Below are 12172 nucleotides of genomic sequence, written 5' to 3'. Positions count from 1 at the left end.
CAGCCGAAGTTTGATGTGGAAAACATACGGTTGCGTGACATCACTTCTCAACTGCTCAACGCAACCTTCAATACATGAATTTTTGACCCTGGAGTAACCACATAAGTTGATAACCCCAAAAGCTTGATAACTGTAAAGGTCGACAGAAGTTGTTCGCTAATGCGTACATGGACCGTAGGCTTTTCGAGCCTTTGCTGGTGCTCATATACAACTGAGCCTTGCAGATGCCCCCCTTTCCACGGCTACAGTGGAAAGGGCTACAGTGGAAAGGAAGCCAATGCAACACCAAATCATTTATTGGCTGAATATTCGATGATTGGGCGTTGCAGCAGTCGTTGGGACTTTATCGTCGACCCGAACTGAGCCAGTCTTATTGCCCGCGACCTCTTAAGTTCTGGCGCAAATCTGAACTCATGGCCATCTCCATGCACAATATCATGGAGGGAGTTTCTTTTCAATAATAGATTTTGAGCTACCAAAGAGGTCTGTGTGCTCGATCATGAAGTATTTCTGCGTATTGATTTAGAATCATCGACGATGTTCTCGCATGCAGCAAACGGAACGTCAGCCCGACAGTACAGAAGGACTTTCTGTCTCCACAGCATCAGCCACGTGATGAAAATCACTTGAGTTCGAATGCTTTCTTGACATATAGCCATGACACACGAGTTCTGGGAGCTCCGAGTCAAGCTGCATGAGTTATTAGCGTCTAGAACCAATGTTTGTAGGAAGGTTGTGAACAGAGATGCTCGTGAGGGCAGTAACAACCGCTCGTCCTGATCTCTTATGATGCTGTACAGTTTCCCGCGACTGACAGTAAGCCACTAATTAAGATCATACTCAGCCCAGGTGAGCTGAGTAAAGAGAACAATATGAGACGAGATGCGGTCGTGTTGATGCTAGTAGTAGTTGAATAGGTACTCCCCGGCGGTCGAAAAGGAGGGCTGCGGGGCGCGGCATGATTGGTCACCGCCTTCGACGCTGGGAGCTTGGGGAAATTTTGGTCAGAGGCAGGCATTATTGAGACCCCTCCGAGAAAGCTGCGATCATTATTCAGGGCCACTCTCCCATCAACTCCCCACGCTTTCGCTCTCGGCTCTTCACCTTTCCCTCGCTTTGCCCTCTCTTTCCGTCCATTCATTTCCACCAAAATGGCCTTCGCTGGCCAGACTCCCACGATCATCGTGCTCAAGGAGGGTCCGTCACCTCGCCCGCGTCCAAATGCTGCTTCTGTGTGTACCGCGGATCGTTGCTAACTGACCTTGTGATTTTGCGTCCAACAGGCACGGACACCTCGCAGGGAAAGGGCCAAATTATCTCCAACATCAATGCCTGTGTTGCAGTTCAGTCTACGATCAAGAGCACCCTCGGCCCTTATGGAGGAGACTTGTTGCTGGTGGACGGCAACGGCAAGCAGACCATTACGAACGATGGAGCCACCGTCATGAAGGTGCGTCGGTCCCGACTGTCATATGTCTTCACTTGACGTTTTTTTTCTTGTTCTCCTTGGACAAATAATACATCCCTTACCCCGCTGTCGGTTGCTGATGACATTACCCTCCATCTAGCTCCTCGATATCGTGCACCCCGCCGCCCGCATTCTCACCGACATTGCCCGGTCTCAAGATGCCGAAGTGGGAGATGGAACAACATCGGTTGTCGTCTTGGCGGGTGAGATCTTGAAGGAAGTTCGGGAACTCGTCGAGCAGGGAGTCAGTTCACAGACTATTGTCAAGGGTCTGCGGAGAGCCAGCTCCATGGCTGTGAACAAGATCAAAGAGATTGCTATCGACATGATCGAGGCTGCCGGAAGCGAGGAGAAGAAGGTCGAGACGCTACGACGCCTGGCCGCAACGGCGATGAACAGCAAGCTTATTAAGCGCAACTCAGACTTCTTCACTAAGAGTAAGTTGGCCTGCCGGTTATACAAGGGTCATGGCCTGGAAACTAAAATTTGTTCTAGTGGTGGTGGATGCCGTCTTGTCGCTTGACCAGGATGACCTCAACGAGAAGCTGATCGGTATCAAGAGAGTTACTGGTGGTGGTCTGCAGGATTCACTCTTCGTCAACGGTGTTGCCTTCAAGAAGACCTTCTCTTATGCCGGTTTCGAGCAACAGCCGAAGTACTTCAAAGACCCCAAGATTGTGTGTCTGAACGTTGAGTTGGAGTTGAAGAGCGAGAAGGACAACGCCGAAGTGCGCGTGGAGCATGTGTCGGAGTACCAGGCGATTGTCGATGCCGAGTGGCAGATCATTTACAACAAGCTCGAAGCAATCTACAAGACCGGCGCCAAGGTTGTTCTCAGCAAGCTGCCTATTGGTGATTTGGCTACGCAGTATGTTCTTCTTTCATCATCCTTGCCGTTGGCCTGCAAGTCACTAATGTTCGATTCACTGTGCACAGGTACTTTGCGGATCGCGATATTTTCTGTGCTGGTCGTGTGGCTGCTGATGATATGGACCGGGTCTGCCAGGCGACCGGTGCGGCAACGCAATCGACTTGCAGTGACATCCAAGATCGTCACTTGGGTACATGCGGTGTCTTTGAGGAACGTCAAATTGGTGGTGAGCGCTACAATCTTTTCTCGGAATGTCCTGCTGCCAAGACCTGCACACTCGTGCTGCGCGGTGGAGCGGAGCAATTTATTGCGGAGGTTGAGCGCAGTCTGCACGATGCCATTATGATCGTCAAGCGTGCTCTTCGCCACACCACCATTGTTGCGGGTGGCGGTGCCACCGAGATGGAACTGTCGAGCTTCATGCACGGCTTCGCGGACCGCAACGTGCCCCACAAGCAGCAGGCAGTGGTCAAGGCCTTTGCCAAGGCCTTGGAGGTGATTCCCCGTCAGCTGTGCGACAACGCTGGATTCGACGCGACGGACATCCTGAACCGCCTGCGGGTCGAACACCGCAAGGGCAACGTCTGGGCAGGTGTAGACTTTGACAACGAAGGTGTTCGGGACAACATGGTTGCCTTTGTGTGGGAGCCCAGTCTGGTTAAGGTTAATGCCATCCAGGCGGCTGTTGAGGCAGCCTGCCTGATTCTGAGCGTGGACGAAACTATTAGTAAGAGACCCAGCAACCCCATCCGATTCTAGTTTAGAGCTGACGTGACAACCTTTCTCCTCTACAGAGAATGAAGAGTCAGCCCAGGCTCAGGCCCCGGCGCGTGGACTCCCGCCGGGTGCTGCCCAGCGCGCTCTGGGTGGCCGTGGACGTGGCATGCCTCGCCGCGGACGGTAAACGATAGGCGGACGAGGAATAGATTTGGACCTGTATGCGATGGAACGGTTGAATACAAAAGCAATCAATGATCTGAATAGCGCTTGAGTGCTTTCCGTTGGTTGTGGATAATATCATATTTTCTTTATCATCTTCTTTTTGCCCTTCATATTGGATCCTTTTATTATAGGGGCTGTTCGTAGACTAAATTATCCCGATTTGGAAAGGTCCACTATCTGTCACTCACTTCGTGGGCCCTTACGGCATCACGTGCTGCTGTCCTGGAATCCCACGAGGCCATGAATTCTTTCGCGATAACCTTGAATCGATAGGTTTATACCCCGGCAGTTCTTCGGCGGCACCATGATGGCTGATAGCCACGAGGATGGGCAGCAATGAGGACGGGCCGATAACGATGTGTGATAGGAGGGGTGCATTTGGAATCCTGACGTTGGCACCTGGCAGGAAGATTGTATTATTTGCATCGGCGCAATGCAGCTGGGGATCGGGGTGACCGATATGCAGGAAGAAGACCTAAACCTATCCAAACGTTCATCCAAGTCTATGGTTTTCGTCCCCCAAAAGACTAATTTTGTTCGTCTATTTATTTCTCTTCTCTCTTACTCTTACTTTATTGAAGAAGAAGTAAATCCAACCGAGGAAGCACCAATCGGCGCGTCGGGCTCCACTGCCGCCTTTCCCCAGTGACGGACTGCGCCTTTCTCACTTCCTCACCATCTGACCTTCTCCTCTTCTCCTCTTTCACCACTTCTATTTTTTTTTCTCCCCTTCTTCTCTCTTCGCTTTGCCTCTCGTCTTATCCCTTGACTCGTGATCTGCTTGGGCCCTGCGTACCTGTCTTTCTTATTCTACTCCTGTGACTCGTCCATAAATCCTCGTCTTCCCTCTGCAATTCGGCCATGTCCTACTATCCTCCATATTCGGGCCCGCCCGGGTATCCCCCGCAGCAGCAACAGCAGCAGCAGTATAATTACCCCCCTCAGAGCTACGGCAGTCCGCCACCACAGTATCAGCAGTGAGTTTCAGTCGCCTTCTTTATCTTGATTGAGCAAATAATCAAACAGACGCCTCGTGCTTAATGCTAATCAATGTCCCAGACAAATGAACCCTCACCATCATCATCACCAAGCGTCTTATGGCGGCGGCGGCGGGGGATACCCTGGTCAGGCCTACCGCCAACAACAACCACCTCCCAGCAATCCTTACCCTTACGGTCAGCCGCCGCCCCAACAGTATTCGGGATCGCAACCGCCCCAGGGCGGCTATAATGTATGTCAAGCGAGCCCGAGTCTTATTTTCCTGTGCAACGGACGGTTAATGGCAGTCCTTTAGGGTGGTTATGGTGCTCCCCAATATGGTGGTCAGCAGGGTAAGCTGCAAACCGCTCTAACGCGCAGTTTTGACGCAACTGACGCCTTCCAGGATACTCGAACCCTTACAACCAAGGCAGCCAGGGCAACGGACCCCCTCCTCCGCCAAGTGAACCGGTGTCTTTCGGTCATGGCGCGCCGCAAGGCTACAGCTTCCAGTACTCTCGTTGCACGGGCAAGAGAAAGGCGCTATTGATTGGAATCAACTATTTCAACCAGAAAGGCCAACTCCGAGGATGTATCAACGATGTCAAAAATATGTCAACATACCTGAATCAGAACTTTGGCTATGCTCGTGAGGACATGGTCCTGTTGACGGATGACCAGCAAAACCCTATGAGCCAACCCACAAAGGCCAACATCCTCCGGGCTATGCACTGGCTGGTGAAGGATGCGCAGCCTAACGACTCTCTGTTCTTCCACTACTCTGGTAAGCGCCGACATGTTAACCCCGATTTTCTTTCGAGGCTGGTCTAACGGCAGCAGGCCACGGCGGTCAGACCCCTGACCTGGACGGCGACGAGGACGACGGATACGATGAGGTGATCTACCCGGTCGACTTCCGCGCCGCGGGACATATTGTCGATGACGAGATGCACCGCATCATGGTCAAACCACTTCAGCCCGGAGTGCGGCTCACAGCGATCTTCGATTCGTGCCATTCTGGATCTGCCCTGGATCTGCCTTACATCTACTCGACCCAAGGAATTCTCAAGGAGCCCAACTTGGCCAAGGAGGCGGGTCAGGGTCTGCTGGGCGTGGTCTCGGCATACGCGCGGGGCGATATGAGCAGCATGATGTCAACGGCAGTGGGATTCTTGAAGAAGGCGACCAAGGGAGACGAGGCGTACGAGCGTACCAAACAGACCAAGACAAGCCCGGCAGACGTGATCATGTGGTCGGGCAGCAAAGACGATCAGACCAGCCAGGACGCACAGATTGCCGGACAGGCCACGGGAGCCATGTCGTGGGCGTTTATCAGCGCGCTCCGCAAGAACCCACAGCAGAGCTACGTACAGCTGTTGAACAGCATCCGCGACGAGTTGGCTACCAAGTACTCGCAGAAGCCGCAGCTGAGCAGCAGTCATCCCTTGGGTAAGCAGTGTCCTGTTGTTCCGGTATAATGTATAAAGTAGGAAGCGGTTCTGACGGAATATAGATGTGAATTTGCGGTATGTCATGTAAATAGGCGCTTGTGGGCTTTTCGGGTCGAGCGATGGGGTGAGAATTATTGGTGCCTTTCATACTTAATATCAACTATGGGCTGTCATGCTATTCTCATTGCTTTCTTAGCTTTGGCAATCACAGCTTGTTTTGGATGGTCAGAATGGTCTGTTGTTCTAAAGCATACCCTATCTGCAATGGCACAGGATACACAAGTATGCCAACTGTATAAACTTCATGATTGTTTCATTATATTTCCATGATATCTCGTTATGTTTGTCTGCGTGCAAGTGTCCCCCGCGACGGACTACCACTACCACCTTTTAGGCGCATCGACCACCGTCCTCGAAAAGGAGGCACTGACCGTCTCCCGCTGCTTCTTTTTCTGAGCCGCGATAATGCCCGTGCGATCCGTCACAGGCGTGGCATTGATGATGTTATCGAAAGCATCCTCCTCATCATCACTGCCGCCTTCGGCCGACCCCGACTCCGCATCTGAATCATCTTTCAACTGCTGTGGAATGGTCTCTTCTTCGGGTCTCGCGATCCGCTCGGGCTTCACCTTCTCCTCGACCTCGGGATTCTGGAACGCCTTGGAATTCAAGATCTTCGCTCTGATCGCAGCCATCTGCTCTTCCTCCTCCGAATCATCCGAGATGGCGAACGGATCCTTATCCTCCTCCTCGTCTTCCTCTTCATCCTCTTTGTCCTCATCGTCTTCCTCCGAATCACTCTCAGCCCTCCGGTTCGTGTTTCCGACGGTCCACATATCGTCCGCACCTGTGGCCCGACTCTCCTCGTACTCCCTCTCGATCTTGGCGAGCCAATCCTCCTCGGCGCGCTTCACTTCCTCCTCATCGGCACAGGCAGCGTAGCGCTTAAAAAGCTTGGCGTTGATCTCCATGAAGGCCTCACCGTAGCGGAAGGGTTTGAGGACTTCGCGAGCCCAGTCCTCGTGGCCGCAGATACAGAAACAGGCCGCCAGGGCTTCGACGCAGTTCAGACGCCAAGGTTTGCCGTAGTTGACGGTGTTGGCGGCAATGAGGTAGGGGACTGTTTTGCAACACAAAAAGAGATTAGGCTTGAATCGAGAGGATGCATGTAGATGGCATAAAATAGAGAGAAAAAGACATACGCAATCGTTCACACTTGCCCCCGATTCTCGACCAAGGGACCTCCTTGGTGCGCACCCACGAGCATTCTACCACCGCAGCACCGAATTGTTCCATAAGGTCCTTGTCAGCGGGGGAGACGACTTTTTTGGCGTTGGGCCTGGGGATTTGAGAGAAGCAAGAACGTTAGTAACGGGAGTCCAGCGTACGGATATCTATATCATATATATATATATTCCGGGCCATAGATGTGTGTAGGTGTGGGTGTGGATGTGGGTATGGGCTAGCGACAACATACGAGATCACGACACCGGGAAAGCGCTGGCCGATCGCCAACTCACGCATCAGGCCGAAATTCATCAATCGTTTGCCGGAACATCGCTTCGGATCGCAGTGGCCCATGTCCCAGCAGGCAGCCTTGAAGGGAGGACGAGAGTAACCGCCCTGCTCGGTGTCACTGTCGCCATCACCGCCGCCGACGCCGCCGCCGCCGCGGGGAGGAGGGGGACGAGAGCGCGGGGCGGAGGAGAATTTCTTGCCGCCGCGGGAGAAGTTGTCCTTCTTGTGGCGGACCATAGTGTATTTTGGCTTTTGTTTAGAGGGTCTGTGTTGTTGCCAGTATGACAAAGTTGTTGGAATGGGTAAGGTATCAGGCTGCAAGAATGTGCTGCTGTTTCATATGTGCAGCGCGTAGAAGAGGTGGATGAGCGAAGGTGCAAAGGTGATGGTGGTGTAGAAGTTGTGAAAATGCAGACAGTGACGGAGAGCAACCAAGCAACCAATCGACCAACCAACCAAGTCCGTCCTGGCCTGTCAGGTTAACCCGGCATCGGGACGGAAAGAAGTTCCCCTCATTCTTCCCTGTCCGCTTCCCCCATTAATTCATTCCACCCATTCCATCATCATCATCATCCTTCTTCCCACTGCTTTTTACTACTACTACCTTGAAAGCTCTTCCCCGACTCCGATTTCCCTCCGCGCGCGCTACGCAGTACTCCCTTTTCTCAATTCTCTCCCCCTATTATCCTCAATCCCCTGTTGGTTCTTTTCAATTAATTCACCCTGGAGGCCGCTTCAGCACGTATGGCAGCGAGGGACCGCTTCGGTGCCTACGCTGACCCGGGCTTAACACCGCTACAAAGAGCTATCCGTATGTGTCTTCTGTGCCCCCCTCCCCTCCCCCCTCCTTCTCGTTTTCTTTCTCCTGGATTTTCCCACCACCACAATTCTCGATATATGGAGCTTCTGCAGAAATATGACGAATTGCTCATATCTTATCTCCTACTACTACAGGAAATGCCTGCGACCTGTCCCACTATGAACCCAACCTCGCCCTGAATCTTGAAGTGGCCGATCTGATAAACTCCAAGAAAGGCAATGCGTGAGTCTCTGGTCTGGCGTTGCGCATCCCCGCCGTCCTGGGAAGCGACCCATCGGAAAACTAACGGCCGTTCCGCAGACCTCGAGAAGCGGCTATCGAGATCGTCCATCTGATCAACTCGCGAAACCAAAACGTGGCGCTACTGGCGTTGGCAGTAGGTGGCCTCAAAAAATGTCATCGAGTAGCCTGGCGCGGAACATATAGGACTGACGAGACACACTTTCGGCTAGTTGCTCGACATTTGCGTGAAGAATTGCGGTTACCCCTTTCATCTTCAGATCAGCACCAAGGAATTTCTCAATGAGCTGGTCCGTCGCTTCCCCGAGCGCCCAGCCATACGGCCCTCGCGCGTGCAGCACCGCATCCTCGAGTCCATTGAGGAGTGGAGACAGACTATCTGTCAGACGTCGAGGTACAAGGAGGATCTAGGCCACATTCGGGACATGCACCGTCTGCTACTTTACAAGGGCTACGTGTTCCCGGAAATCCGCCACGAGGATGCTGCGGTCCTGAATCCCAGTGATGTGAGTTTACCCCTCTCTGATTTTGAACGTTAGGTCCGCTGACCCGTCAAGAACCTTCGTTCGGCCGAAGAAATGGAAGAGGAAGAGCGTGAGGCTCAATCCGCTAAGCTGCAGGAGCTAATCCGCAGAGGTACCCCCGCCGACTTGCAAGAAGCCAATCGGTTGATGAAGGTCATGGCCGGCTACGACAACCGACACAAGACGGATTATCGGGCCAAGGCGGCAGAAGAGGTGGCCAAGGTGCAGCAAAAAGCCAAGATATTGGAGGAAATGCTACAGAGCCACCAGCCGGGCGACCGAGTTGCTGAAGGGGACGTATTCGAAGTAGGTTGTTTCATCTCTCAAAACTGGCACAGACCTGCTGACAGTATCGACAAGGAACTGGCGAGTGCACTCCAAAGCGCCCATCCCAAGATTCAGAAGATGTGCGAGGAGGAGTCGGATGATCCGGAGGCCGTACAGAAGCTGCTCGAGATCAATGACAGTATACATCGCACGATCGAGCGGTACAAGCTTGTTAAGAAGGGCGACTGGGAGGCGGCCTCTCAGATCCCCAAGGGTACTCTGGGCACGACAACGGGCGTGTCGAAGAACGCTAATAATGAACTTTCCCTCATCGACTTTGATCCCGAACCCGCACCGAACGCCAACGGCAATGGGGCCGTGGCTCCTACTGGAGGTAACTCTTTGGAGAATGACTTGTTGGGACTGTCAATAGACGAGCCTGCTCCGGCTCATGGTGGAATCTCGCTGGGGCCTGGTAGGCGACTTACGTACCTTGTGATATTGATGCGTGCTAATACCTGATCGCTCAGCCCCTACGACGTCCGCGACGCCACCGGTGCCTCAAGCATCCACTAGCTTAAGGCCCAACTATGACATCTTTTCCTCGATCAACACATCTCAGTCGCCCTCACAGTCATCCACGCCCGCCCCAGGTGGGCGGCCTCAGAGCATCAACTCTTCTCCCGCTACAGCAACCCCTTCTCCTGCTCTCGATCCGTTTGCGTCCTTGGTGTCTGCCGGGTCGCGACAGGCCAGTCCTCTGCCCTCGAGCGCTCAGCCGCCAGCAGGTTCGTTGTTGGACCTGATGGGAAGCGAGCCTGCGCCACCAGCAAACAGCCAGACCAAGGCGCGGGAGGAGGACGAATGGAATTTCGCTTCATCTCTGCCGGAAAGCAACGCGCTACCCAGCATGAATCGTGTGCAGGTTCTGAACTCGAACCTCCGAATTGAATTCATGGCGCGCCGGCATCCCCAACATACACAGCAGATTCATGTGGTAGCCCTGTTTTCCAACAGTACTAACCAGCCACTGAGTGAACTACACTTTCAAGTGGCCGTGGAGAAGGTGAGCATCTTCTCTCCCCCCTCTCGCTCCCGGGTGACTTATGAAAACGCAAATGCTAATGAAACCGCACAGTCATACACACTGCAACTGCGGCCGCAGTCGGGACGGGACATTGCACCCTCACAGGCGAACGGGGTGCAACAGGAAATGTTAGTAGATAGGGTTCCGGTGGGTAAAGGAAACGCGATCAAGATGCGGTTCCGCGTCTCGTACCGGGTGGGTAGCGAGCGCAAAGAAGAACAGGGCATGGTCCCATCATTGGGAATTGCCTAAAGGAGACGAGGGATTGGGTTACAACTGACCAGAGGGCCAGGGGAGGAGACAAACGGAGGGTACCCCTCCTAGACATATGGTCTGAACCTGTTCCAGGCATGGTGGTGTGTTTGATATCTGAATCTCCTGTGACTTTTGCGGTTTTTGCTTTGTTTTGTGAGAGATTTCCCAACTAGCCTGCATAGTTTTTCGTATCCATGTATACCTGAGCCAGTTTGAAGCAGTGAGCGAAATGTGGCCTCTTCTTCTCTTGGTGATAAGGATCTTTCCCCTCCTTCCCTGCGAATGTTTTCTTGTTTCCTGACATGGACAGCCCACCCCTCTCCGGACCTGTTTGGGGGTGGCCCTGGACAGCCACCGGAGGTTTATTCGGGAATGAAGCTGGGATAGGACCCCTGAGACGGGTATTGTCCCTCCGAGAGACCGTACCAGGGAGCGTCGGCCGAGTGGCTGCTGGGCCGACGAGGGGAAAGAAGGATGGCTGGGACCAGGATTGGTCGTGAAGTTAAAGAGGGGAGCAAAGGATGTGTGTAAGCTGAGTGGGGAAGAGGGAGTGGGATAAGGCAACAGGTTGTACCAACGAAAGGTACAGTAAAGTTCAAGGAGAGCCTGTGAGGATTTGGAATGGGTCCCGTTTCAAAACTTCGGGTTGATGGGAATGCTGACAAGTGGGTTGACAGGAGTGAAGTACGAAGAAGTGGGAAGGGTGGCGGTGGCACAGACCAGGACAGGGCGTCTTCGTCTTTCCTCGCATCCCACGGTTATTTCCGGGCTTCTTCGGGATCTGACACGGGCAAGGACTGCAGGTTACCTAGTACATGTACATGTGCCATCGAGTCGGCAGCTGCGATCTGTCAGATCTTCGTCTTCCCAGATCTGGGCTGCAGGGAGAGGGGCGAATTCCCGACCAGGTGGTTACGGGGTGGTAGAAGTCACAAGGATTGGTGGGAACTGAACTCTTACAAGAGAAAGTTGTCTGTTATTGAGACTGCAGAGAGAGGGGGGGGGGGTTCGTCAACTATTTCCCTCCGGGTCAAACAGCTTCAAAGATGAGACTAAGAGGCTGAGAGACTGTCATCTTCGTGTTCAGGGCAATTCCCTGATCGGGTAATAACATGGCGGCATTGGGCGATGTCTGCAGTCAATCATCACCTCGTTTCACAGCTGAGTAATGAGGGCCAGGGAGAGAAGATTGAATGGGAAGAGGGAGAAGACTAGTCCAGCTGAAGGTCCAGTGTACTACAGTGTACTGTACTAAGTAGGTGCAACACTCACCCGTTGTTGAGTTGGAATCGTATCCATGTATGTACCTACAGTAGCGCCATACTGATCCATTACCACTAATCATGCAAGATTCAGTACAAGACCCCGCAGGCTGACAGTGGGGCAGCACTCAATTGACACTCAATTGATAGGGTGACTAAGCTTATGTCTTGCCTCAAGCCTTCCGATTGCTCTTGCCGCTCTAGGTAGGATTGGCGATCAGTGGGCTGCAGAGTGACAGTACCATACGGTAATGGAAGTATGAAACACTGGCAGCTTATCTTCCTTCCTTCAGATTGTTGTTCATCAATAGAGACTCAAGACTCGCTCCAGGCTTGCTAAGCAAGCGAATAATTGACTTTGGAGACAGCCTCAAGGGTATACGAGCAATCAGTCAACCCAACACTGTCCTTTGTCCTTTCCGTCCCCCAGTTCAGTCGTCTACTTTCTCCTCTTCTTCTCTGTTCCTCTTCTTCGATGCTCATCTGCAA

General features: G+C 53.0%; 4 protein-coding genes across 4 annotated transcripts; 3 read left to right on the top strand and 1 right to left on the bottom strand.

Annotated features, from left to right (window-relative positions):
• Positions 1-1073: 1073 nt before the first annotated feature.
• Positions 1074-3503, top strand: ASPACDRAFT_78462 (chaperonin-containing T-complex subunit CCT7). Its single transcript, XM_020205181.1, has 6 exons — positions 1074-1197; positions 1284-1450; positions 1569-1905; positions 1964-2336; positions 2405-3066; positions 3134-3503. Exons 1-6 carry the CDS (start codon positions 1152-1154, stop codon positions 3241-3243), a joined length of 1695 nt encoding a protein of 564 aa, XP_020056851.1. The 5' UTR covers positions 1074-1151; the 3' UTR covers positions 3244-3503.
• An 850-nt stretch (positions 3504-4353) lies between these two features.
• ASPACDRAFT_16996 (caspase family protein) lies at positions 4354-5707 on the top strand (the record flags this gene model as incomplete). Its single annotated transcript, XM_020197175.1, has 3 exons — positions 4354-4566; positions 4698-5043; positions 5097-5707. Coding segments are annotated over 3 exons (1170 nt in total), but the record flags the coding sequence as incomplete, so codon positions are not given.
• A 383-nt stretch (positions 5708-6090) lies between these two features.
• ASPACDRAFT_60330 (ribosome biogenesis TSR3 family protein) lies at positions 6091-7465 on the bottom strand (the record flags this gene model as incomplete). The annotated part of the gene is made up of 3 exons (XM_020203547.1): positions 6091-6830; positions 6913-7049; positions 7188-7465. The coding sequence occupies 3 exons, from the start codon at positions 7463-7465 to the stop codon at positions 6091-6093; spliced, it is 1155 nt and encodes a 384-aa protein (XP_020056849.1).
• Positions 7466-7972: 507 nt separating this feature from the next.
• ASPACDRAFT_52187 (VHS domain protein) lies at positions 7973-10418 on the top strand (the record flags this gene model as incomplete). The annotated part of the gene is made up of 8 exons (XM_020202582.1): positions 7973-8039; positions 8183-8270; positions 8349-8424; positions 8501-8794; positions 8846-9118; positions 9173-9543; positions 9662-10145; positions 10218-10418. 8 exons carry the CDS (start codon positions 7973-7975, stop codon positions 10416-10418), a joined length of 1854 nt encoding a protein of 617 aa, XP_020056848.1.
• Positions 10419-12172: the final 1754 nt, after the last annotated feature.

Source organism: Aspergillus aculeatus, assembly GCF_001890905.1.
Source record: "Aspergillus aculeatus ATCC 16872 unplaced genomic scaffold ASPACscaffold_7, whole genome shotgun sequence".
Lineage (NCBI taxonomy): Eukaryota > Fungi > Ascomycota > Eurotiomycetes > Eurotiales > Aspergillaceae > Aspergillus > Aspergillus aculeatus.
The sequence above is the reverse complement of the archived record's forward strand: the minus strand, read 5'-3'. Positions and strand labels throughout refer to the sequence as shown.